This window comes from Meriones unguiculatus, chromosome 4 (assembly GCF_030254825.1).
Source record: "Meriones unguiculatus strain TT.TT164.6M chromosome 4, Bangor_MerUng_6.1, whole genome shotgun sequence".
NCBI classification, from domain to species: domain Eukaryota; kingdom Metazoa; phylum Chordata; class Mammalia; order Rodentia; family Muridae; genus Meriones; species Meriones unguiculatus.
The window spans coordinates 10,762,891-10,787,896 of NC_083352.1; the positions used below are offsets into that span (position 1 = coordinate 10,762,891).

At 42.5% G+C, this 25,006-nt stretch overlaps 1 protein-coding gene across 2 annotated transcripts in view; it reads right to left on the minus strand.

Annotated features, from left to right (window-relative positions):
- The window catches only part of Csmd1 (CUB and Sushi multiple domains 1), a 1,585,983-nt gene that overhangs the window by 161,858 nt on the left and 1,399,119 nt on the right, over positions 1 to 25,006 (minus strand). For both annotated transcript variants that reach the window (XM_060381443.1, XM_060381442.1), the window contains exons 31-37: positions 22,388 to 22,504; positions 19,053 to 19,166; positions 17,609 to 17,704; positions 8,981 to 9,184; positions 8,007 to 8,131; positions 6,527 to 6,623; positions 400 to 504 (exon numbers count right to left, since the gene is read on the minus strand). In XM_060381443.1, coding sequence (XP_060237426.1) covers positions 400 to 504; positions 6,527 to 6,623; positions 8,007 to 8,131; positions 8,981 to 9,184; positions 17,609 to 17,704; positions 19,053 to 19,166; positions 22,388 to 22,504 — 858 coding nt within the window. The remainder of the gene's footprint in view (positions 1 to 399; positions 505 to 6,526; positions 6,624 to 8,006; positions 8,132 to 8,980; positions 9,185 to 17,608; positions 17,705 to 19,052; positions 19,167 to 22,387; positions 22,505 to 25,006) is intronic.

Below are 25,006 nucleotides of genomic sequence, written 5' to 3' on the forward strand. Positions count from 1 at the left end.
AGTCTTGTTTTAACACCTTTGAGGGTACACAGGGACAGCCCTGTGGCATTGTCTACTGATAAGACCATATTCTGTGTTTGGGGATGCTAATGTGAGTATTTATTGTCACACATAAGATCAGTCATGTTACAGGTGACTGGCTTGTGTTTCCTAATGGAAATGGGCTAAAAACACAGTTAGTTCATCTAATTATTCCCCATACTAACTTCAGCATTGCTCTGGTAGTCTGTTTGTTTACAGAAAATACGTTTCACGAAGCCTATGTTTAGTAAAACCTAGTTTTGCACAAGTTTTAGATGGAGCTTTACAACAGTAGTATTTCACTCTTTGATGCAAGCAGGATTTGTCGCTTTAGGAAAGATGTGCCTTCGCCCCAACAGAAGCAGAAATCAATCTTACTTTTGTATTCCAGGTGAAAGCCAGCAGCCGCAACACTGATATCCGACTGGAAGTGCAGGCAGAGCTGGTTGGAAGTGCTGTTCAGCAGAGCGGGCACAGTGGTACCTGTACAGGGGAAGAGGTGCAGCTTTAACACAAAACAGGTGGGCATTCCACTCTCTGAGCACAGAAGGCAGTATCCTAGGCTTCCAACTGCACTGCGGAGGGCTTGTCTGGTCATCTCTGTTTAATCTGAACCACAGCTTCCTGTTCAGCTGCCCCACCTGCAGGACACTGTAGAGGGTCCTTAGACCCTCTCTCTCTCTCTCTCTCTCTATATATATATATATATATATATATATATATATATATATATATATATTATAAATTCAAACACAGAATTTGCCGTGGCCAGCCTGACTGTCCTCTTATTCATTCTACCTAAGTTATCTGTGAGCTCCTAGCTCTCAGCTTAGTAACTTGCGCATAAACACCATTTACCTCTCCAATTGCACAGTAAACTCAGAAACCCACTTCCACTCCAGGCTCTAGGACTAGTTGACACCACTATCCCATGACACATTCTGATCCTACAAAGTGAAGATCATACTAAGTCTTTTACTCAGATAAGCAGAGATTTGTGAATATGACATTAGCTTGTGAACTCACATGCCTTTTACAGATGAAAAACATTTCTCAATTGTGAAATCGAACAACTGCTTGTCCTGTGCTTCAGCTAATGTGGTGTCCCCACATCACACAGCCACTATGGAACAGAGAGTCTGTGTGCCCTGTGCTTGCCATGAACTGGAGTTGACTTTGGGTCTTCTCAGGGAAGTCTAATATCAGGGACTTATTCCCTCCATGCAAAATGCAATGGAGTGATTTTTTTTAAAATATTCTGCCACAGGCAGGATATTTCTGATCACACTGTTTTATTGTGACCCAGATAGAATGACACATAACAAAGGAAGCTGCAAAATTTTATTATTGTCCCTGCAGAGTCTACTTTCAGTATACTGATATTTGCTTTCCTTTAATACCGACTGTCAGATACAAGCCTGCATGAATTCTGCTCTATTTTACTCATTTATAATTTATAACCCGCCTGCTTTCCAAAAGTGATTTTTCAATGGCTGACTAAAAAAGATCTACGTGCATATATTTTCCTACCCAAGCAGAAATGAAAAATCAAAGCACTGAATTTGTTAAAGATGTCAATCATTTTGTTTTTAAATATGTGCTTCTTATGACATCTCATTCCCATTTATTTTTATTCAACAATTAAAATAATTTAGAGTCTGCTTTATAAAAACATTTAAGAATAGCAGGAACAAAATCCTTAAGTATCAACTGTGCTCTAAAATGATCCAAACTTTGTTATGCTATAACATTTTTCTCCATGTTACATTTTTTATTGAGAATTTCATACTTGTCTACAATGATATGGGATCATATCCTATTTAAAGACTATTCTTCTAAAAGAACTGAAGTTATTTTTGGTTGAATTGAATTTTTTTGTTGTTGTTGTAGTATGAAAAAAGGTCTAATGTATCAATGATCGTTACACACATAACATCCTTCTCTCCATGTCCCTAATGCATGTACACGTGAACCTCATAGCAGTCTCAATCTGTGGGATCACTGAGTACGCTGCAGGCCTAGTGCCTAACCCACAGAAGCACCATGGGAACCACAAGACAATGTGAGCTGCAAACTTCCTTTGAGTCTCAACCCTCCACCATAAGGGCTCTGAGCAAAGCTCAGAAGCCATTATCACTGAGAGCCTTCAGGCCGCACCCCAACTCCTTCACCCTCGGACTTTGTCTTTTTTATCTTGGAATTTCTGAAAAATAAAAATAAAAACAATCCAGGTTTCATGAATTGCCTTTGGACTTTCATTCAAAACTACTCACTATTCAGGCTATGGATTTAGGGCAAGAATAGTGGTGCGATGCCATGTTCCTCCTGGGACAGCTTGGCTGCTAGTTGTCCTGAGTGGCAGGTGGGCACTGGTGGCTCAAGCCTGTGAAAGCTGGTGGTGATGCTGGTAGCTGCATGTAGAGGTCAGCATGGGGAGAACGCATACAGAGCAGCACTGGCCATGTGACAGGCAAGCTTTCCTTGATTTGTTTTTCCCAGAGCAACATCTGAAGTTGCCAGCTCACAGCCCCATCCCAGCTGAGGCACTTGGAAGGGAGGTCTGTCATGAGCTCCATTCTGTCACTGTGCTACTTTGTAGTAGATATATATTTATGGGGAGACACGAGTGCTATAGTCTCACTCACCCACACTCTGTCTTCCAGCTTAGCATATAATACTCCATTTACAATCTGTTAGATTATTATTAGTAGTATTTTAATTAAAATTTTATTTTTTTAATATTAGTTACAGTTTATCAACTTTGTATCTAAGCTGTATCTTGCTCCTTCATTCCCTCCCAATCCCACCCCCACCCCTCCCTCATCTTCTCCCTACCCCTTTCCAAGTCCACTGAAAGGGGAGGTCCTCCTCCCCTTTCATCTGACCCTAGTTTATCAGGAATCTTCAGGCCTGGCTGCAATGTCCTCCTCTGTGACCTAGCAAGGCTGCTCCTCCCTCAGTTGTGGAGGGTCAAAGAGCCAGCCATTGAGTTCATGTCAGAAATAGTCCCTGTTCCCCTTATTAGGGTATCCACTTAGATACTGAGATACCATGGGCTACATCTGAGCAGGGGTTCTAGGTTATATCCATACATGGTTCTTGGTTAGAGATACCATCTCACAAAAGACCCCTGTGCCCAGATACATTTTGTCCTTGTGGAGCTCCTGTCCTCTCTAGGTCATACTAACTCCCCCTTCTTTCATATGATTCCCTACATTCTGCTGAAGGTTTGCATATGAGTCTCAGTATCTGCTTTGATACACTGCTAGGAAGAGACTTTCAGAGGCCTTCTGCGGTAGGCTCCTGTCCTGTTACTTGTTTTCTCCTACCTCCAATGTCCATCCCACTTGTATTATTATTATTATTATTATTATTATGCCAAGAATGTGCTTTGTGTTCATCATCCTTCTGCATGTATCAGTTAGGATCTATGGCGTGGGGGAGCTTTGCATTCATCTCATTAGAACTGTGAAATTCACACAACTGATTTCACCCATTGGTTAATCACATGTCCTGTATGTATGTATATTAGATAAAACCAGTAGTTCACTCTGTATATGTTAGTACGTTATGTATAATATGCTCTAGATGCAGTCCTACTCTCTCAGCCTTGCAGTCAATAATCCTCCTAGAAAGGTCCTTCCTTTTAGGCAGTGACCATTAATGCTTCCTAATGCTGCGACCCTTTATGTTGTGCTGACCACCGACTATAAAATTATTTCATTGCTACTTCTTAACTGTATTTGCCAGACCCTCCCAAAGAGTTTGACCCACACATCAAGAACGGCTGCCTTAGGGGAGAATGGGTGTAGTATGGTGATGGTTTGTGTGGTCATAAGACTGCATTCTGGTTTGTGTACTAGATGCATTTAATGCTATTGAGCTATTACTGTTCAACTCCCCTCTCAAGATGGAGGGAGGAAAGGCAGAACACACATGTGCACATGCACATACACACACACACATGCACACATACATAGACAGAGATATATACACACGGGAACACACATGCACAGCCCCACACAGGGCTTGCACACACCCACACCCTCACTCACACACACACACTTTAATTTTTTTTTTTATTAATTTCACTGTATTTACTTTGTAGCTCCTTCCCACCTCCCCTCCCAATCCCTCCCTTCCTCCCCCCTTCTCCACTCATGCCCCTCCCCAAGTCCACTGATAGGGGAGGTCTTCTTTTCCTTCCTTCTGATCCCAGTCTATCAGGACTCATCAGGAATGGCTGCATTGTCTTCCTCTGTGGCCTGGTAAGGCTGCTCCCCCCTCAGGGAGAGGTGAAGGCTTAATTATATTTATATTAAACTTATTTTGTCCTGTTCCCCTTTTTCTCCCTCTTTCAATGTCCGGCTCATTTGCCTTTCTGAATGACGATTGAGCAACTTACCCAGGATCCTCCTTGCTTAGCTTCCTTAAGTGTACAGATTTTAGCATGATTATCCTATATTATATGTTTAATATCTACTTATAGGTGAGTATATACCAAGTGTGTCTTTCTGATTCTGGGATACCTCACTGAGGATGATCTTTTTTTATATCCCACCATTTGCCTGCAGCTCAGCATCCAAGAGGGTTCCCCAATAATAGGACCAGGGACCATCCCTGACATGAACTCATGGGCTGGCTCTTGGATCACTTCCACCTAAGGGGAGAGCAGCCTTGCCAGGCCATGGGGGAAGACAAAGAAGCCAGTCCTGAGGAGACCTAATAGGCTAGAGTCAGATGGAAGGGGAGGAGGACCTTCCCTATCATTGGACTGGGGGAGGGACATAGGAGAAGAAGGAGGGAGGGGGATTGGGAAAGGATGGGGGAGGTGGCTACAGCTGGGATACAAAGTGAATAAACCATAATTAATGATATAAAAAAGTAATAAGAAGCCTTATCTACACCTACATTTCTTGAGTCAAAACAAGCACACCATGTGCCTCTATCCTTCAGCCTTTCAGTGACATAGCTCTGTTCTCCAAAGTGGAGAAGAGCTATCCTCTCACCCTTGGTGCATTTGTGAACTCTGCTCCTAACCTTGCAATTTTACTGGGTACTTCAGTTCACAGACTTAAAATTGCCAACACCCTTGATGGCCTCTTGCTTGGGCCCTAATGGTATCAACAGCAACAAAAAGAAAGAATGAATGAATGAATGAGAGAGAGGGAGAGAGAGAGAGAGAGATAAAGAAAGAGAAACACCCTAAAAACATGAAAATGGGTAGGAGAAAGAAAACTGTCCCAGTATGAAATTTCTAAATGTATTGCACCCCTGAAAAAAATGAACTCAGAAAGGTAGGTTCTACTCCCTTTGAAACTCTCAGCGTTCATAATATCACAGGTGACTAAGGACAGACCCACTGCCAGAGTAAAATTCCTGACTTTTAAGTTTGGTCAGAGCCAAGCAATTGGGCCCTCAAGAGGATGCCAGGCTTCTGGTGGCCTGTGTGGAGACATTGCAGGCCTGGATCACTGTGTGCCTGGCTGTTTTCTCTGTCAGAGATGGGGGCTCATGCTCTATGATGTGTATGCAGAGAGGAAACAAAGATGGTGAGAAAAGTATAAATACAAGCTCTAAGTGATTAACCAGGAAATGTCAAGAGCAAAATCATGATAAACCTGAAATATCCAGCCTCAATGAGAACACAGGGGAGGAAAGACAGACAGGCCCTGTCTAGCCTGTTCGAGGAGGATGGGATGAGAAGAGTTGATACCTCAGTTGTAATGACCTGAACTCCACACAGTCACTCCACTCATCAGATGCCCAGCCAGATATAGCTTGTTGCTTTCACATTAATTAGTAGAGAATAAAAATTGGTAAACATTTCCAGTGATGATTATTAAACTAAAGGAAATATGGTGCTGGGAACATGGCTTGATTGGTAAAGTGCTTGCCATGTATGCATGAGGACCTGTGTTCAGTCTCTGGTCTAGATCCCACGTAAGAAGCCACTGCGGCTGTGCCCAGCTATAAGCCCAGCGCTGGGAAGGTGCTGTTACAGCATTCTCTAAGAGTTCACCGGTAGCCAGGACGGCTGAACTACAAACGGCCCAGTTATTTTTACAAGAGGGATATCCTGATGCAAACCTAGAGATCTGGTCCATTAAAATCCTTATTTGCATTTTAGAGAAGAATATAAGCCGAGTCTCATCCACGACCTCAGGGGTGCTTCATGTTTGGATAACCAATACGTCCCCCTGTCTCAAATGCTTCAGCCAGCCCGGATCAGAAAATATTGTAATCAACATCAAGTATATAAGAACTCTCATGTGACATTTATCATGACATACTAGGCTCCTTCAGATGGCCTCCTGCATGGGACCCCATTGCCACCTCTCTCTCACCCGTCGTTTCTCTGGTTACACACTTGGGCCTTCCTCACTAGCAGATATTATGGGAATGAATTGCTGTGAGCACTGTCCACAGACTGTTTTCTGTTCTACATTTAGCTTTGGTTCTGATTCAAAAGCAGAGAAAAAGGGGAGCCCAGTTGTCACCCTACCTGAGAAGCTGCCCAGTCTTGGGGCCGTCGTGTCTCCTCCATCATGTATCTCCAGGGAGTCCCAGTTCTGCTCTGTAGCGAAACTGATCACTTGAATCTACCGAGTCACAAAGCATGGTTACTGTATTTTATATTAATCAAACTAATGTAAACAATATATATACATAAATATATATATATATATATCATATATATCCAATATCCATATTGGAAGGGGGTGTCAAGGGAAGTAGAATAGTCCAGTGGGGGATGTGGTCAAATATATTATATACATATATAAAAATGTCAAATAAATGATAAATTTTTTAGCAAGAAACTAATGTGTAACAGGATGTTGGAAAATCTAAACAAATAACACTTCTTGTAGCTGCTATCCTAAAAAATGAATTCTTGGGCTGGAGAGATGGCCCAGTGGTTATGAACATTTACTGCTCTGCTAGAGGACCTGAGATGGCCCAGCACCTATGACAGGTGGCACAGAAGCTTTTTCAGTTCAAGCTCCAGGGCTGCCCTGCTTTCTTCTGGTCTCCTCAGGTATTGCACCCACATGTACCACTCTCAATTAAAACAGTCAAAATGAAGCTTTAAGTGATAGCTCAGTAACCAATTGCTTTCCCACAGTAAGGGGAACAGGGACTATTTCTGACAGGAACTCAATGGCAGGCTCTTTGACCTCCCTACCCCCCAAGGGAGGAGCATTCCTGCTAGGCCACAGAGGAGGACTTTGCAGCCAGTCCTGAAGATACCTGATAAAACAGGGACAGATGAAAGGGGAGGAGGTCCTCCCCAAGCAGTGGACTTGGAAAGGGATAGGGAGGAGATGAGGGAGGGAGGGAGGCAGGAAAGGAGGGAGGGATTGGGAGGGAATGATGGAGGGGGATACAGCTGGGATACAAAGTTAATAAAATGTAACTAATAATAAAATAATTTAAAAAAGAAAAAATAAAGTGAAATTCTATCTCCATATGATTTTCAAAGAAATAAGTAAATAAAATCTTTTTTTTTGCAAATATTGAAAATGATTAGAAACATTTTATAGAATCATGCAGAAAATAGAAACAAAATTCCACATGTATATCCATGATAGGAGAGTAGGAGGGAATACAGTGGGGGAAGGAGGGGGCAAGGAGAAGAAGTGAGGAGCAGGAAGAAGGAGCAAGGAAGTGGATGAGGGCAGAGGATGTGTGAAAAAGCCAGAGTGAGAGTCATTATGCAGAATCCAAACTCAAGATAATGCAAAGAAAATAAATAAATTAACTTTTTTAAAAAAATCTTTGAATAAATAAGAGAAAAAAGAATAAGTGAAGAAGGAGAGAGGAAGAGAAAGAAGAGAGACAGGGAAATGAAGGGAGGAAAGAAGGAAGAGAATGAGGATGAGAAGAAGAAAAGAAGAGATGAGGGGAGCCAGCGATGGAAGAATGAGGGAAAGTAAAGCTGGGGCCCACTGACCTGCTGCACAGGCCCTGGGCAGAGGTCCTACCTGGATCCCGGAGCCCTCTGTTACTATGATCTTCCACACACAGTTCAAGTTGTTGCCATAGGGCTCAGGGTAGCCTGGGGACAAAATTGTCCCTCTTCTCTGGGTGAAATTGCCACTGCATGGAACTAAAAGAGAGAACTGTGTTAACTAAAAGCCAAGCGACATTAAAGGGACTCCAAGTCTTGTTTTCCTTGGCTGTGATCAGACAGGGAAACGATTCTTGCTATTGGAAGTAGCATTTTTAGCCAAGGTAAACCTCAATCTGTTTGCTTTCTAATGTACAACATGAGCGATTGATAGTCATCATGTAACTGAGTTCTAAGTTTTGAGTCTATAAATAAATCTTTTCTAGGTCTTTTAAGAAGGGGCTGTCTACAACAAAGGTGTCACCGAAGTGATTCTGTTTAGAATCATTTTTCTACTTTAATGTAAGTGTGTGTGTAGAGTGTGCCCTTGTGTCTTCAGACAGGAAACTCTGGGTCCTACTGATGAGTTTTGGAGCAATCCAGGAAGAAGAAGAGCTACTTAAAATGCACAGATAAATTCAAGGGATAATTACCCTTGTGCTGAAAGTTCCTTTGAAAAAATGTAGCAAATAACAGCTAATAATGCCACTGTTATCGCCACCACTGTTCAAACACAAATGTATTAAAAGGGCATCACACATGGAATGCCTTAACCCATCATCTGAATGTGTGTCCCACAGACTGAAATTATGTGTTTTCATAACTTCAGAGTTGACAGCAGACTTACTGAGAACCAGGAAGGAAAACATGTTTTATACATATAAAGCTCGTGTCTCAGGAAACATTAACTTTTAAGAATGGTGCTATTGGGCTATTGGCATAGCTAACTGAGCTTCATATAGGTGAAGGGCAAGAAAACTCCATGAAGACTGACAGGAAAGCTCTAAGCCAGACACGAGATTCCAGTGCTGCCCCATGCAGTCATCTCCTGTTCTGGGCCCCACTTACCTACACAGCTTGGAATGGTGTCGTTCCACTGGGCCAGCGCGTTCGGCACAGACTGGCAGCGGATGGCTGTGGAACCTTGCAGCAGGTAACCCGGGTTACATTCAAATCGAATGATGGAGCCTGCAGAGAACTCAGAACCAATCCTCCTCCCATATCTGGGTTCTGGGACAGAGCTGCATTGCGTGTCACTGGTGCGTGGGACAGCTGGGGGAAAAGGGACACAGATAGCCACCATGTCAGAGGGGAGTGTAACAGGAGGTGGTAAAGGGGTGATGAGAGTGGTTGTGAAGGTGAGGGGAGGAGATACAGGGTAGACACAATACCTGTAACCTTTGCCAGGGGCAAATTGCCAGGGGCTATTCTGTGTCTATATTTCCAGCTATGATGTCCCTAGAGACTACCACAGGGGTCTCATTCAGATGGGAAGTTGGGATAGGAGGAAAATTAGTGCCTGTGATGGCTCATTAGTACTCAAGCAGTTCAAATTAATTAAGAACTGAAGGATTGTGCCTGCAGTTAGAAGGCACTGAGTACAACTTTTACTCTAACGCAGCAACACTAGAGTCTAGTGGGACAAGCGCTCCGTAAAGGACTTATTTAGATGAGGCCCTTGTGATACATTATGCAATTAAAAAATAGGTCCTGCCACACGGCCCATCACTCCAGTTCTAGATATTTACCCTGATGAGCTAGATTTGGGGTGTAATAAGAATATTATAGCCAATACATGAAAACAAATGAGGTGCCCATGCTAGTTTAGCTTCTGACGCTTTGATGGAGCACTCTGACTAAAAGCAAGTTGTGGAAGAAAGCTAAGACAGCTTTCTCATGCAGCCCAGGACCACTAGCCTAGGGACAGTGTTTATAGGAGGCCGGGCCCTTCTGCATTTACTAATAATCAAGACAGTTCCCCCACAGATATGACCACAAGCTCATGTGATCTAGGCAAGTCCTCAGCTGAGACTCTCTTGCCAGATGACTGTGAACTGTGTTACGTTGGTGATTAAAACTAATCAGGGCAGTGTCCATCAGAAGATGACTGCATTAAAAAGTGTGTGGGCTTTGAATTCATACTAGGGAATTTTATTAAGCCATACAAATGAAGGCTTTGGTATTTGTGGTGCCATGGCTGTGCTGGGCGAGATGAGCTGGTCTTGGCAGGAAACAGATTTTGCTATTCCACTTACATGGAGGATCTAAGGGAGTTGAACTCCCTGGACCAGAGAAGAGGATGATGGCTTCCAGGGACTGGTGAGGGGAAGCAGGTGGTTGCTAGGCTTTTCATTGTGTAGATGAAGAAAGTTGTGTAGATGTGCTATAAGATGCTGGGCCCACAGTTAGCAACATTCTACCACACAGTTAACAACTTGTTAAGAACATATAGTTCAGGTCACCACAATGAAAAAGACAACACTCTACAGTTATAATGTAGGCCCCAGGAATTAGGCTTCCTCAGGAATACTCCTTGTTGGGCTGTAGATGAACATTTGCAAGAGCAGATTAAGTCCGGAGGAAGAAGTCATCTCCCAGGAGAGAGGCTAGGCTGTGTGCACGCACATACTTCCTAGTTTGTGTTTTTCCCGTAAAGCACAGCTCAGCTGTGGGCAATTTAAAGCAGCGAGGAATTTATTTCTCCACAACTGGTGAAAATGTATGAACAAATTTGTTTCCATTCTTCTCTGCATTAGGCTGTTTTCTTTTAGTGAGTGCCAGGTTGGAGCCAAGCTTTATGGCCAGTAGCTCAGATAACACTAAAGAAAATCATAAGTTAATATGATCATTCTGAAAAAGGAGACTGAAAAAGGGATTGGGGGAGGCTCATGCTGCAGCCAGGGATCTAACCTAGATCTAACACAGAGCAGGGGGAACTCATGAAAGTTTGATAGTGGAGGAAGGAAGAAAAGGTAGTCAGGACTCTTAGACTAGACACAGAAGACATGAAAATCCAAAACCCCACTTTGTTCCCAGGGCAGGTTACACCCTGAGGGACAGGGACAGCTCTCTCTGATAGGGTTTGTGGAAAACTGTATCCCTATTAATCAGCCATTCAGTACTTAGAGAGATGGACAGTTATGAAAGGCATCATTAACCCTCATCACCATGTGCTTGGAAACAGGAGGAAGTGGGAAGGCAGGTAGATGAAGCACTAAGGGACCAAGTGGAGAGAATGTCTCAGCAGGAATGAACGACCACGTGAGGAAGAAGAGCCATAGAGTCGGCAGCTTTGTGCTGAGAGGGAGCTCGCCCTTTTGTGCTGACCAGGAGTGACATCACAGACAGCTGTGTACATGCATTGTGATGGGCAGCATAGATAGCATCATGTGAGTTGTGGCAAGATCAATGACACCATCGAATGAGTGGGGCCTCTTCCCCATGCTGGTATTTGTTCCACTCTGATCCTTCTATCTCCTACATAAAAACGAAAATACTCAAGGGCATAGTGGCCCTGAGAGAAGCACACTCAAAGCAGTCACACTGACACAGCCCTACCCAGTCAAGTGTCATCACCTGCCATCCTTGCTCTCTCTCTGCTGAGATTCTCCTGGGTTCCCATGGTAGGTGGATTTCCTTGTCATAGGAAGTAAATGCTAGTTTTATGACATGTTGAGGCTCTTTTGGTCCTTAGGTAGTGGATGTGGGGCAGGACTCTACAGTTGTCAGTTTTCACAGCAATTATATAAATGAGTAGCTCTGTATGTACATTAATTCTAAAGAGCATTTCATGGAGTTGGTAGCTTGAAAAGCAAAGGGAAGACTGAGGTAGCCATTCCAATGGACCTCAGATGGTCACTTGTGTGCAAGTCATGCTGGCTCGCCATTCTTGTTGTTTTCAGCTGACACCGCCTGTTTTACTCAGGTAAGCCTCCTGTTTTGCTTGGTTAAGCCTCCTGTTTTGCTCAGTTAAGCCTTCTGTTCTGCCTAGTTAAGCCTCCTGTTTTGCTTGGTTAAGTTTCCCGTTTTGCTTAGATATGTTTACTTGGAAACCCATATAAGTGGTTTACTCTGTAATAAAGATGGCACCTTGATCAGAGCACTGTCTTGGTGTCACTTCTTCGTGTGCTCTTTCTCTTTTAAGTCCCAGACCCTTGTGCAGGCGGTTACTATTGGTGGTCATGGGCAACTACAGAAGACAGATAAAATGGAAGCTGGGGTCAGTACTCCACAGACTATAGAAACATTAAGAAGGGTGGGTTCCGCTATAAAACTCTTCTCCCATCAGGACCTCTTATTTCTGCTCATCCAGGCCTTTCGAGCAGAATGCAGGAGTTATTTTCTCTTGTCACTAGTCTTTGCCTCTTAGTATTTGTACCATCATGAAACAAATTTGAAAGTATCTGAGAAAGAAGTGAGAAGCAAATAGGGTCAGCTGTGAGGCTGGTGTGGGAAGCAGGAAATGTCTCATACCAGACCACTATGCTGAGCTAGAGACTGAATGCTCCTCTGGATTTGGGGGGGGTCTTACAGAGACAAGAGTGGGCAAAACTCATGTTGAATAAGTAGGAGAGCACAAGAGATCCACCAGTCTGCCTCTGCTGTAGCCAATCAAAAAGGCATACGTGTGCCCTTCTATCACGCCCTGTTAGAGAAGGTAAACCACAACGGAAGGACATATAGGCAAGCATCTTATTTCCTTTAGTGATCAAGGGGCAGTCTTTCTCTGCTGGGAGTTGAGGATTCTGACCTGACAAGCTGACAGCGATACTAGGCAAAGTAGTAAACACTGGTGTATTAAATACAGTTTTATCATAAATGTTCTCAGTGAAAAAACAAAAACAAAACTACATTTTGTAAGCTCTTCATGCAAAATGTGAGTTCAAAGTCAACTAGGCTTTAGGCTGATAGCATCTCAGTAAGGCAGCAACAAAAAGAAAAGAATGTGGGTAGGCAGGGCTTCATGCAATGAGACTTTGGTTTCCATTATTCCAGCCCAAGCTCAGATTATTTTTCAAGAGTTTTTTTTTTTTTTTTTCCTCAATGAACTGTGTTAACATATGCAAAAAAGTCTTAAGACTTGATAGTAAGTTGGCTAGGGCAGGGTACTGTTCAGGTGTGGCTGGGGTTAGGGTGCTGTCCAGGTATTGCTAAGGAAGAATGCTTTTTCCTCTGTAGTTGGGAAAGGCTGCATGTTCATGAATGGGTCTAGAGCAGGTCATGTGAAGCTAGTTGGTGGCCCAAAGCCATGCTCAAGGAGACAGAGCCGAGGTCATTTTCCAGCTGTGCACTGTGAAACATGCCAGAGAAACATGGCTTTTTCTCTCACAAAAGTAGACAGTGAATTCTGCCAGCTTGCTGACCTTGGTGAGAGTGGGTTATCTGAAGGTGGCTGAAGGAGGCATTGAACTACAGGTTGAAATGGCCAAGCATGGATGGAACATAATTCAAAACAGAATACTTGGGGATTGGAGAGATAGCTCAGCAGCTAAGAACAGGAGACACGGGTATGATTCCCAGCACCCACATGGAAACTCAAAACTTTTTGAAATTCCAGTCCCAGGGGACCTACTGCCCTATTCTGGATTTCAAGGGCACTGCACGCAGGGATGTACAGGTATGTAAGCAGCCAAAACACCCATATACATAAAATAAAAACTGAGGTTAAAAAACAAATGAAAAATAAGCACCAAACAGCATGCTGGTGAGAAACTATGGCACTGAGTTTAACTGGGATCTGATAAGTCACATGTAGCAGACAACAGGTAAATGAGCAGAGAGAGGTGCAGGCAAGATTTCCCTCTCTGATGCAGTTAAGTCTTTGTTTTAATTTTATTTCTGTTGCTGTGATAAAAACACCTCGAGCAAAAGTGACATAGGGGAAGAAAGGCTTTATTTAGTTTATAATGCCTGGTTATTGAGGGGATAAAAAAGCCACAGGGTGAGAGCATGAGACAGCCAGCCACACAACCTCCATAGTCAAGAACAGAGAGGAAACAAATCACCTGTGCTGCTTGCACACCTGCCTGCCTTTTTGCTAGCTTTCCTTTTTCTTAGTTTTATAATTTATTCACGTTATATCCTGATGGTAGCCCCCTCCCTAGTTTCCTCCCACAGCCACCTCTCCTTCCTCTTTCCCTCTTTCCCCTCCCCTAGTCTTCAGAAAGAGGGAGCTCTCTTTTCCTAGCATCTGACCCTAGCCTATCAATTCCCACCAGGACTGGCTGCATTCTCTTCCTCTGTGGCCTGGCAAGGCCACTTTGCCAGGGGGAAGTGATCTAAGAGCCAGCCACTGAGTCCATGTCAGACACAGACCTTGCTCCTCTTACTTGGGAACCCACATGGAGACTGAGCTGCCAATGGGCTACATAGGAGCAGGAGATCTAGGTCATCTTCATGGATGGTCCTTGGTTGGTGCATCAGTCTCTGCAGGCCCCCCTCATCCCAGATTTGTTGACTTTGTTGGTCTCCTTTATAGAGCTCCTGTCCCCTCTGGGACCTTCTATCTCCCAACTCTTCCCTAAGATTCCCTGTACTCTGTCCAAAGTTTGCTTGTGAGTCTCAGCATCTGTTTTTATCCCCTGCTGGTTAGAGTCTTTCAAAGGACATCTAGGGTGGCTCTCATCCTGTTCCCTCTCTTCTGCTGCTTCCAGTGTCTATTGTATTTGCCTTTCTGAGTGAGAATAAAAGATCTTCTGGAGGTATCTCCTTCCCTGATCTCAAGCTGTACTACAGAATAACAGTAATAAAAACTGCAGGGTACTGGCATAGAAACAGATTGGTGGATCAACGGCCTAGAATCAAAGACCCAGAAGTGAACCCACACACCTATGGATACTTGATTTTTGACAAAGAAAGTAAATCCATACAATGGAACAAAGACAGCATCTTCAACAAATGGTGCTGGTCTTCCAACTGGATGTCTACATGTAGAAAATGCAAATAGATCTATATTTATCACCCCAATTTCTTCACTTTTTTATGGTTCAGGACCCTCTGCTCCTCCAGTGGGCTCAGTCTTAAAGCATCATTTAGCTGTCAAGACAATCTTGCATAGAAGTGCCTCCAGACCAGTCAGTTCTAAGGTGATGCTCAAGGAGGTGCTCTTCCCAGTTGATTCTAGGCTGTACACATTGACAGCACAAGTAGCTGTCAGTCTTCATTTCTGCAGAAGCTTGGAAGATGATGGCATGTTTGTTCTCAGAGTCCCCACATTCTCACCAGTCATAGTGGGCTCTTAGGGGAGGGAGCTAGCCAGGGCGGCTTTCCTCAGCTTTCCACACCAGAGGCCCAGGCACACTTCTGCACTCCATCTTGCTGCATATGGCTTTCTTTGGCATCTCAGACATTCTTCATAAAGGCCAGTCTGCCTACTAACAGGGGTTAAGCCTCCTGTAACCTCAGAGCACAGAGTCACTGAGCAATCCCAAGCTTTAATAATTCAGGGATGAGTGAAGCTGTCGCCAGTGCAGGAAAGTGCAAGTCAGAACATCTGTATACAACAGAGTTCAAACAGTGCCTCGCTTCCATGAAACTATCTTTTCAAAAACCAATGCTCAATTGAACTACTCCTCTGGGTTTGAAGATATATTTTTTTTTCTCTTTTGGCCTTTGAAGAGTTTATGAACTGGATTCACAAGCCTCTTTCTTTACCTCCCAGGGATTTATCGTTGATAAAAGACTCATTTTTGCATAAACTCACTAGCAGAGAACAGGAAAGGTAGAGTATAAATATGTCAGATGCATTATTGTACAAGGAAAACTGGTTTCTTCTGTAAATGTTTGCTCTCTGGTTTTCTGTAATTTCACATATTTTAATGATAATGTCTAACTTTATATAAAGAAACTAATTTTCAGGACTGGGAGACAGCTCAGACAGAGAAGTGTTTGCCACACAAGCATGAGTCAGTGAGCTGGAGTGAGGCTGGGAGCAGTGCCTCTCTGATCCCAGGTCTGGGTTTGTGGGGACAGGTAGATCCCTGGAGCTTGCTGCACTGTTAGTCTGATAAGCTGGAGATCTTTAGGCTCAGTCAGACCCTGTCTTAAGAAATGAAGCAGAGAGAGACTGAGGAAGACACCTACACGGACCTCATGCCTCTACATCTATGTACATACGTGCACACACATTGGCATACGCTTACACAAACGTGCACCCACACCCACACATACTCCATCACACAGATGCACATACATGAAAATGATTTAATTCTTTTCCAAAACATGTCTCCTGAGTGTAAACTCAGGATAGCACAGGCCTTGGGGTCATCTGCTGCTTATCTGATCAATGGTCTAATGTTTGTCAAAAACTAGAGGAAGCCTCATACAGAGACTCATAGTGTCAGTGACTTGAATTCATTTCCTAGTGTTAATATGATTTTTTTTCCAGAAGGAAAAAAAAATTACTTAAAACAATCAGTCTGTTTTGTTACAGAAGAAATGAGAATTCTGGGTAATGCATTTTCTTTGACAAAGTAATTCCAAACTTACTTGAAAAAAATTTTAGCCAGCTTTCCTAAGTTAGTCATTCTCTCACAAAGTCCATTGAAAATACATTGGTCATTTCCATTTCACAGAAACTAAGACTCTAAAACAATGGAACTATGTTTAATTACTTACCATCACTGTTGAAATAATTGCCACTTAAGGGTCAGAAACATCCCTCATCTGTGTGGCCATTATCAGTAGAATCCTCTGCCCAAGACCATTTATATGAATTTGAAATGAAAGTTGAAGCTTTTTATAGTGAAATATTTTGAGCATGTCACTGCTGCTCTGCAAGATTTTTAGAATCGAAACAAATGGTATGACTGTTGTCCTCAAATGTTTTCTGGAAAGTAGAGTTTTCCTAAGACACTTTCTAGAGAATTCCATATCAAAGGAGAGAACCACTCAGATGTGCAATTGCCTCTAATTGTGAGGAACACAGTTGAGGGTTGGTTGTGATCACTCGGCTGGATGAAATGAGATGGAGGAAAATTAAAAATTGCCCCTGCTCCCTACCTTCAAGTTTATGAAATGAATATTCAGAGTCAAAGAGAGTATCATAGCTTTTCCACTTTGGGGGACTTTTAAGCAATCTCAATTTTAATAAAATAAGCTCCACATTAAACAAATAAGCAAAACCGAGTATGAACGCGTGGAAGATAGAAGTTAGCTTTACAGAGTGGTGTGCATAGACACGGAAGCGCCACTCTGTGTCTGGCCTTGCTAGATTAGGATTTCAGCTACTTTTTACAACAAATATCTTTGTCTTAAATATATTTCTAACTATATTTTCATATGTGTAGGCTTAAATTATTATGGAATGATTTGCATAATTAGATAAAATACTGTATTTTACATCATTTTGTAAGATCTGAAGAGCCATACAGAGGTAGTTTAATCATTTTTTATAACAATAGAAAATAAGATAGTATGTCTTTGAAGTAGAAGTATAATTTAATGTGCCATGAAGCCTAATTATTCTTGATAAGTGATTTTATTTTACATATGTAAATGTCCTCAATTCTTTAAATGCCATGAAAATAAAATTTGTTGAATTTTTCTCAGTGTTAGAAGCCCAAGATGCCCCCTCATCTCATCTTGGTACACAAGATGACCCTCACTGGTGTCCCTCACAATGCTACACAAAGTACTGGGGTGTAGGGTGTCCTTTCAGTTTGGTAGATGAAGTACAGCACACGGAATACTCCTCACCTTGGTAAACAAAGTGGAAACCCCTTGCAGATGCTCCACTCTTTGCGCTGAATCGAAGCAGAATCTGATTGGATGTAGCCAGTGGGAGTGTTTCACCTGGGAATTCAAACGGAGGCCACACATCAGATCTTGAGTGTCACATTGCGCTGTTGATGGCATTCTGGCAGAAAGGGTGGACTCGAAAATCCACAATAAACGCTTCAAGTTAAACAGACCAAAACTTGATGTAAGGGTTTAAGACCCAAGTGTCATGCTTTGATGAACTTTTTTTTAAAGCCTGTCTAGCTTTGTGGAATCTAATAAACTGGACTGCAAACAAGTGATTGAAAGCTATCCATGAAGGATAGGGAGCTGGCCCTGTGGCTGGCCGCACAGGGGTCTAAGTACTCATAGCCATGTGAGGGGCTCACATGGCTTTGCCCTTACCTGCTATAATAATTTTTTTTGACTCATGAGATTTTTTTCAATTTATTCACTTTGTATCCCAGCTGTAGCCCCCTCCCTCATTTCCTCCCAATCCTGTCCTTCCTTCCTGTTCTTCTCTCCTGCCCCTCCCCAACCAAGTCCACTGATAGGGGAGGCCCTCCTCCCTTTGCATTTGATTGTAGCCTAACAGGTCTCATCAGGATTGGCTGTATTGTCTTTCTTATTGAGATAAAATTTGTCTCCTAAGCACTTACAAGGATCCTAAGTCCCCCACCCCCAAGTTACTGGAGGAGAATCTGTTCCTGTCTGTCACCTGAGGCATTTGTAGGCATGACACCATATGTGCGGCCTCGTTAGAAATCCACAAAGCTGAGTTCTGAAGGTTTGGCTGAGTCAGGAAATAAGGAGAAATCAAAACCAAGCAAACGTTAACTTTGATGGATTAAGGCCCATGTTACACACAATTAACTTGCTCCTGAGAAAAGGAAAAGTTTGCCTAGTTCACATCAGTGCTGAAAGACCAATGATTCAAAGTGCTACTAAGGGTTTGTCCACAGATGAGGGCTGGCGCCGGGCTGACCTTCCCCATAGGACACGTGTCTCTGAGAATCTGTGGAGACTCATGTGAAGGCTGTATGAAAAGGGGTCCACACAGTCCAGGGATGTTCACTGCATGTATAACATATGTGTTTGGAATTAATTATGAGAAAATGATAGATTTATCCCCAGGAAGGGAAAAAGACACACAAAACAGAACATAAAGATCATTATTTTCATTTCTTTTTCTAAAAAGATTATATGTAACTATATATGTGAATATATACATATTCATCTTTTGAGGTAAATATAATCTTCCTCTCAATCTTAATACATAAAATATAAAGATTTCTGATGCACATACAGAACTATAGATTTGCAGCTGATTAAATCTTCTATTCATCCCAATGAGAGAGAAAGTTTAAAAGAATCATTATAGCTGTACAGTGAAACTCGGTGCAAAATAGTTGGAAATTTTTACCTGAATGGGACCCAGAGAGAGAGCTGAGGAGCCTAGCCTGCGGATGGGTTCCATCAAACAGCTCAGCCAAGTCGTTCAGTGCAGTCTGGAAGTAGGCAAACTGTCCAAACACCACTAGAAAATGAGGGGGAGATGGTACATAGTCTTACAAGGAGCAAAGAAGAGGTTGTGCACACACATTAGGTAACCACCCCCAGAAGATCATTATTTCAGGAGTCTTATCAAAATAATCACATATCAGGGGTCGGAGAGATGGCTCAGTGGTTAAGAGCACCTGTTCTTATAGAGGAGAGGGGTTTGATTCCCAGCACCCACACCGTGGCTGTACTAAATGTACCTCCAGTTCCAGGGACTCTGTTGCCCTTTCCTTCAGCCAGTGCAGTCATGGCTGTATGTTTAACAAACTTTATGTGTAAAGTTTAACAAATGAAAAGCAACCCTACAAAGGATTTGGCTGTATGTTTAACAAACTTTATGTGTAAAGTTTAACATATGAAAAGCAACCCTACAAAGGATTTTTCTGTGTTTTCTTAGTTTTCAATGGTTAAAGCGGTTCTATTTCATTTCCTGTTCTTTTAATACAGAAGAGGAATTATTATTTTATGAATAATTCAGATATTGTGTGAGACTTATTTTTAATAATTACAGCATCAAAATAATATAAGATATTTATGAAGTCATCCTGATTTTTTTAATGATTTATTAGCTATATTTTTTCCATGAAAAATTAGTTGGGTAGCAACCAAGCTCCAAGATACTTTGATAAGGAATTAGAAACTTATTAGGATCTCTTATTAGAACCTCATTTCAGGGATTTCTTTGGGTTATTCCATACATTTTATTTTAATCTTTAGGACATAAAACTCAAAGGATATACTCTCTCCAAGCAAAACACTGCAAAATGAGTTGGAATTCAAGCTAAACCAATATTTATATACTACAATTGATGAAATAAAAGAGCTGAACAATATTTTGAAAACCCGGTGTTTTAGCATTGACATGCAAGCTATAAACAAATTATCCTTTATTTGTTTGTGAAGTTTACCCAAAGGTCCTTCTAAATAATAATGAGCAAGAGGCTGAAATTTACACTACTTCTTTTAAAATTAAATTTTTATTTTTTTATATTAGTTATGGTTGATTCATGATTTGTATCCCAGCTGTAGCCCCCTCCCTCATTCCATCCCAATCCCACTCTCCCTCCCTTATCTCCTCCCTGCCTCTCTCTTAAGTCTACTGATGTGGGAGATCCTCCTCCCCTTCCATTTGATCCTAGCTTATCAGGTCTCTTCAGGACTGGCTGCAATGTCCTCCTCTGTGGCCTATCAAGGCTGCTCCTCCCTTGGGAAGTGGGGGAGGTCAAAAAAGCCAGCCATTGAGTTCAGGTCAGAGACAGTCCCTGTTCCCATAATTAGGAAACCCACTTGGATACTGAACTGCCATGGGCTACATCTGGGCAGGGGTGCTAAGTTATGTCTATGATTTATACTACTTTTAAGGGTAAAAATTCTAGTAGAAGAAACTTAATGTGTTAGTGAGCATAACTAACATAAGGCATAAGGCAGTCTACTCTGAGGATATGTTTGAAGATGCAGACGCGGGGTACTGTACAGATGAGAGAACACACACACACACACACACACACTGAAGCTTGCATTTTGCTATCTAAACTTCTAGAGAGCATCACAAAGCGGACCTGTGCTCTAAGCAGGTTTTCTCAGTAGAGGAGGCTCACTAAGGACTTTGTGCTTCAAAAGTTACGGCAGTGGCAACATCTCAGATGACTCTGTGCATAATTCCCCTACTCTACCACCTCCCTGACAAACTGAATCCTGTTATGTTAGACACTGAAAGCTTGAGTGTCCTGACTGTGAAAATAGTGTGTCATGCACACATGATTCCTATTCCCCTTCAAGAATGCTTTGGTAACATGCGCTTTACAGTGGAAAATACAAGGGTGATAAAGAACTCGTTAGCATGATTTGTAGTTGTCACACCTGACAGAGCAGCAGGCTCTGCAGCAAACACAGAGGCAGCAACTGGGATAGCAGCAGGATGGGGCACTCGGGTCATCTAGGGAAGCCCATGGCATCTTCCCTAAGCAGCATTCTTAGCTCTCCTCTTGCCCTTCCCTTGAGCAGCATTCTTAAGCCAAACTCTCTCCCCAGGTGAGCAAATAGGCCCAACTCATGTGCTGAAAGAAGAAAGCCATGAAACTGTCAACCCCAGTGAGGTGTGTGGCCACTGGGCCCACATCAGTGACGTCTCAGGTGGAAGATTAACTAGCTTAAACAGAGAGGGTGTAAGCCCTTGTGTCTGTGTGTTAAAGTGGGAATTCCTCTCGCATGCATGAGTAGCAATACTGTGAAGATGATAGTGGGATTGGTAGTCTGGTTAGGCTGTACTTGGAAGTGGTGAACAGCTGTGAAGGCCTGAGACAGCCTCATCATCAGGGCCTGGAACAACCAGAGCTGAACACATACTTCGCTCAACAGAGAAACAGGAGTGGGAGGAATCATACTTATGTTGCATGAAGGGAGCTCTGGGCCATTTTGGATTCAAAGACAGAAACTGTTGATCTGTAGTGACCTATTTTTTTTTTAAGATTTATTTTCTTTCTTTAAGTGTGTGTGTGCGTGGCTATGCGCACATGACTGCAGGTGCTTGTGGAGGCCAGATGTTTCAGATCCCCTCAAAATGGAGTGGTCTCAAGTACAAATACACATAGATATACAGATGCACACAATTTAAAATCTCAAAATATTTCATCCCAAGTACATTCATTCTCACTTTAAAATTTATATGTTCCTTTTCTGAGTATGTGACTGTTGCTTTCATGTAAAGGAAAACTGTGGCTCTATGTTTTTTTGGTTGTTTGGTTGTTTATTTTTTTTGGTTGACCATCGAGGAAAATAGACAGAGCTTGTAGGAGGGTAAAGGCTATTGTCTGGCTTCCCCCAGGGAAGAACCACACAACATCAGCCTTCCTGGCCGGAGCCAGAGAGTGCATCGCAGAAAGTATATTGTGAGTGCAAAGCAAGTATAACCTCTCTGCCTGCACACCTCAGAGTCTCCACCTGCCAGCTGTGCAGAGGCAGCCAGTGCTCCTGGAGCACGGGATGGGCCACGCTGATGGTCAGACGCAACTGCATTCTAGAGGGAAACATGAGCATGTCTGCTAGAAGAGCATCAGGGAGCACTGTGTGGTGGGTTTGGAAAATCTGTTCCTTCAGCGAATCTTATTTCTCCGGAATCACTTTTGTCCTAATTTTATCAAACAGCTAAATTGGCTCTAAAGTGTGTGGCAATGAATGAAAGAACAATACACTTCTTACCGAATTCCTTGGGCACGGTGATGGAGTAGATGCAGATCTGCCCGGCGGTGTAGTTGTGAGGATAGTTGGGTGACAGGACGACCCCCTCCGAGCCCATGTATTGGCCTCCACAGGGAGCTAAAAACAAAGGCAGCCAAGAAACGGTGAGCTGTGTCTGTGAGGATGAATCTGCAGGACACAGGCGAGCCCAGTAGACAGATCTGAACATGTGCAGCCTGGTCAGCTTGTAACAGACACCAGCATGTCAACAGCTGGTGTTGTCAGCCAGGGCCACAGGAGCACCAGGCCAAAGACCCACAGGAACAAAGCTTTGGACTCAAATAAAGACTGGCGTTATTATCAGGACCCATCTGAGAGATGTTCAAATAATAATGAAAATAGCTATATTACTACTGCTACTAAAAATAACAATAATAAATTAACTGGATAAAAGGACAGGCTTCTAGAATCATCTTGTTGATACCAGTCATCAGATTCATCTAAGTGATAGGAACACCAAGACCCTGTCAGTGTTTAAAACAAAAAGAAGTAACTTTCTCTTTTAAAAGTTTTGTTTGTCTTAATTTTGTCTTTCATGGATACATTCATGTGGCTGTTATATATACATATAAGGTTAAATATAAGATTATATATACAAGGTAAGATTAAAGGGTCATGACCAGAAAGTGAGGGAGGAAAGAAGGGGGGAAGAAATTGAACTTAACATGGAGTATGTGCGCATGTATGTGCATTGTATATGTGTGTATGCAGATGTATCTTCATGCATGTGTTTATGTATATATGTATATGCATGCCTGTGTATACACATGTGTACATCCATGCATATGTGTGTACACATGTATGTGTATATATGTTTGCATGTATGAGTGTATATATATATGCATGTGTGCATGCATATACGTATCCATATATGTGTATATATGCATGTATGTGTGTATACATGTGCATATGTATATATGTGTCTTTATCTACATGTGTGTATGAATGTGAGTATGTGTATATATGCATTTGTGTGTATATGCATTTGTGTATGTATGCCTGTGTGTGATGTGTATACTTTGAGGTTGTATGGACTTTTTTCTCCTCCAGAAAATATTATAACTTTGGTATTCCTTCTCTGGATAAACCACGTATCCCTATAAGTCACACAGTCAAAGCTCTATTTAAGCATCATGATGCTGGCATCAAGTTGAGCCCCAGTCACCTGTTCAGGCTGAGTTAAGTCACCAACACTGGCACCTTGTGTGTGATATCAGGAGGGGCTAGCTCCTGCTCTTCTGTCCAGCTGTGTGGCTGAGGGTTGAGGCCCAGGGCTGAGCTTTTCACAGGCTCTGGCCCCTTCTGTTGTCCTGTACCCTTGATGGCTCTTTATCTTAGGGACATTACCACTGATTTAAAATCAAAATTGCTTCTAGGATGTGAGAAATTTCAGTTTCTTTCTAAGGTCCTTGCTTCTTTTTATTATAAATATGGTTCATTCTTCAGTGTTTAAGTTAAGGGGTTCTGCACATGCACGTATGTATCATGCATGGTGCTTTGAGTGGAACCGCCCCCTTCCCACACCTTCCTCTCCCCTCCTTCCTCCTGGCCTCATTCCCATTCACTGCATTATTACAGTTCATTTATTCTTGATATGGCAATTTTTAAGCAGTAAAAAAAAAAAAGAAATTAAAGATAGCATGTTTAATATGCTCTGTGTTAATTAGCACACTATTAGGTCCTAATGGACAAACAGAACATTTTCCATGATTAATAAACTCTGTAGACTATGGTAATGCTAACGGGAAGGCGCTTGTTCCTGGTTTGTTGATGGAGTTAATGACTGCTGGGACACTGTCCCCAGTCCCGTATTGCTGTGACTTGGCAGGCTCTCTTCTTACCACAGGACAACAGCTCATATAGCTGACAGCTTAACACATTCAGGGCCAACCAGGAAGGCCTAACTAACTTAAGCACACCACATCAGTACTTCTGATATTTTATTTCAGAGTAGTGTTTTGTTCCAAAACATTTACCATAACTATTGTTCTGGCTGGATAATACAAGCCAGACTCATTTGGGGAGATGGGACATCAGCTGAAAATATGGCTTAATCAAGCTGGCCTGTGGGGAAGCCTGCAGTGCATCTGCTTGATTAATGATTGATGTGGGAGGGCTCAGCTCTCGCTGGGCAATGTCATAGTCTGGGCAATGTGGTGTGTAACAGAGCAGGCTGAGCAAGGCAGTGAGCTGAGTTCCTCCATGCTCTTTGTTTCAGCTCCTGCTTCCAGGTTCCTGCCCTGACTTCCATCAGTGACAAAGTGCGTCCTGAGCATTTTAAGCTGAAATTAACCATTTCCTCCCCAAGTTTGTTAGGGGTGTTTTAGTACAACAGATAGAAACCCTAACTAAGACAACCATTTTACACCTTTTAAATGGAAATGTTAATTCCCCTTTTAGATGGAAGATATTTCAGTAAACCCGTCCCAAAGTGGAAGTTTCCAGTGAGATGCTGTGACTTGGGCCGTCAGTGTAGGCAGGTCACTGTCTGTTTCCACTTCAGCTATTTCAGTTCAAACTGGCTATTTCAGAAAATGGTTTGCTTTTTCAAAAGCTTATGAACCAATCTTCTAAAAATAA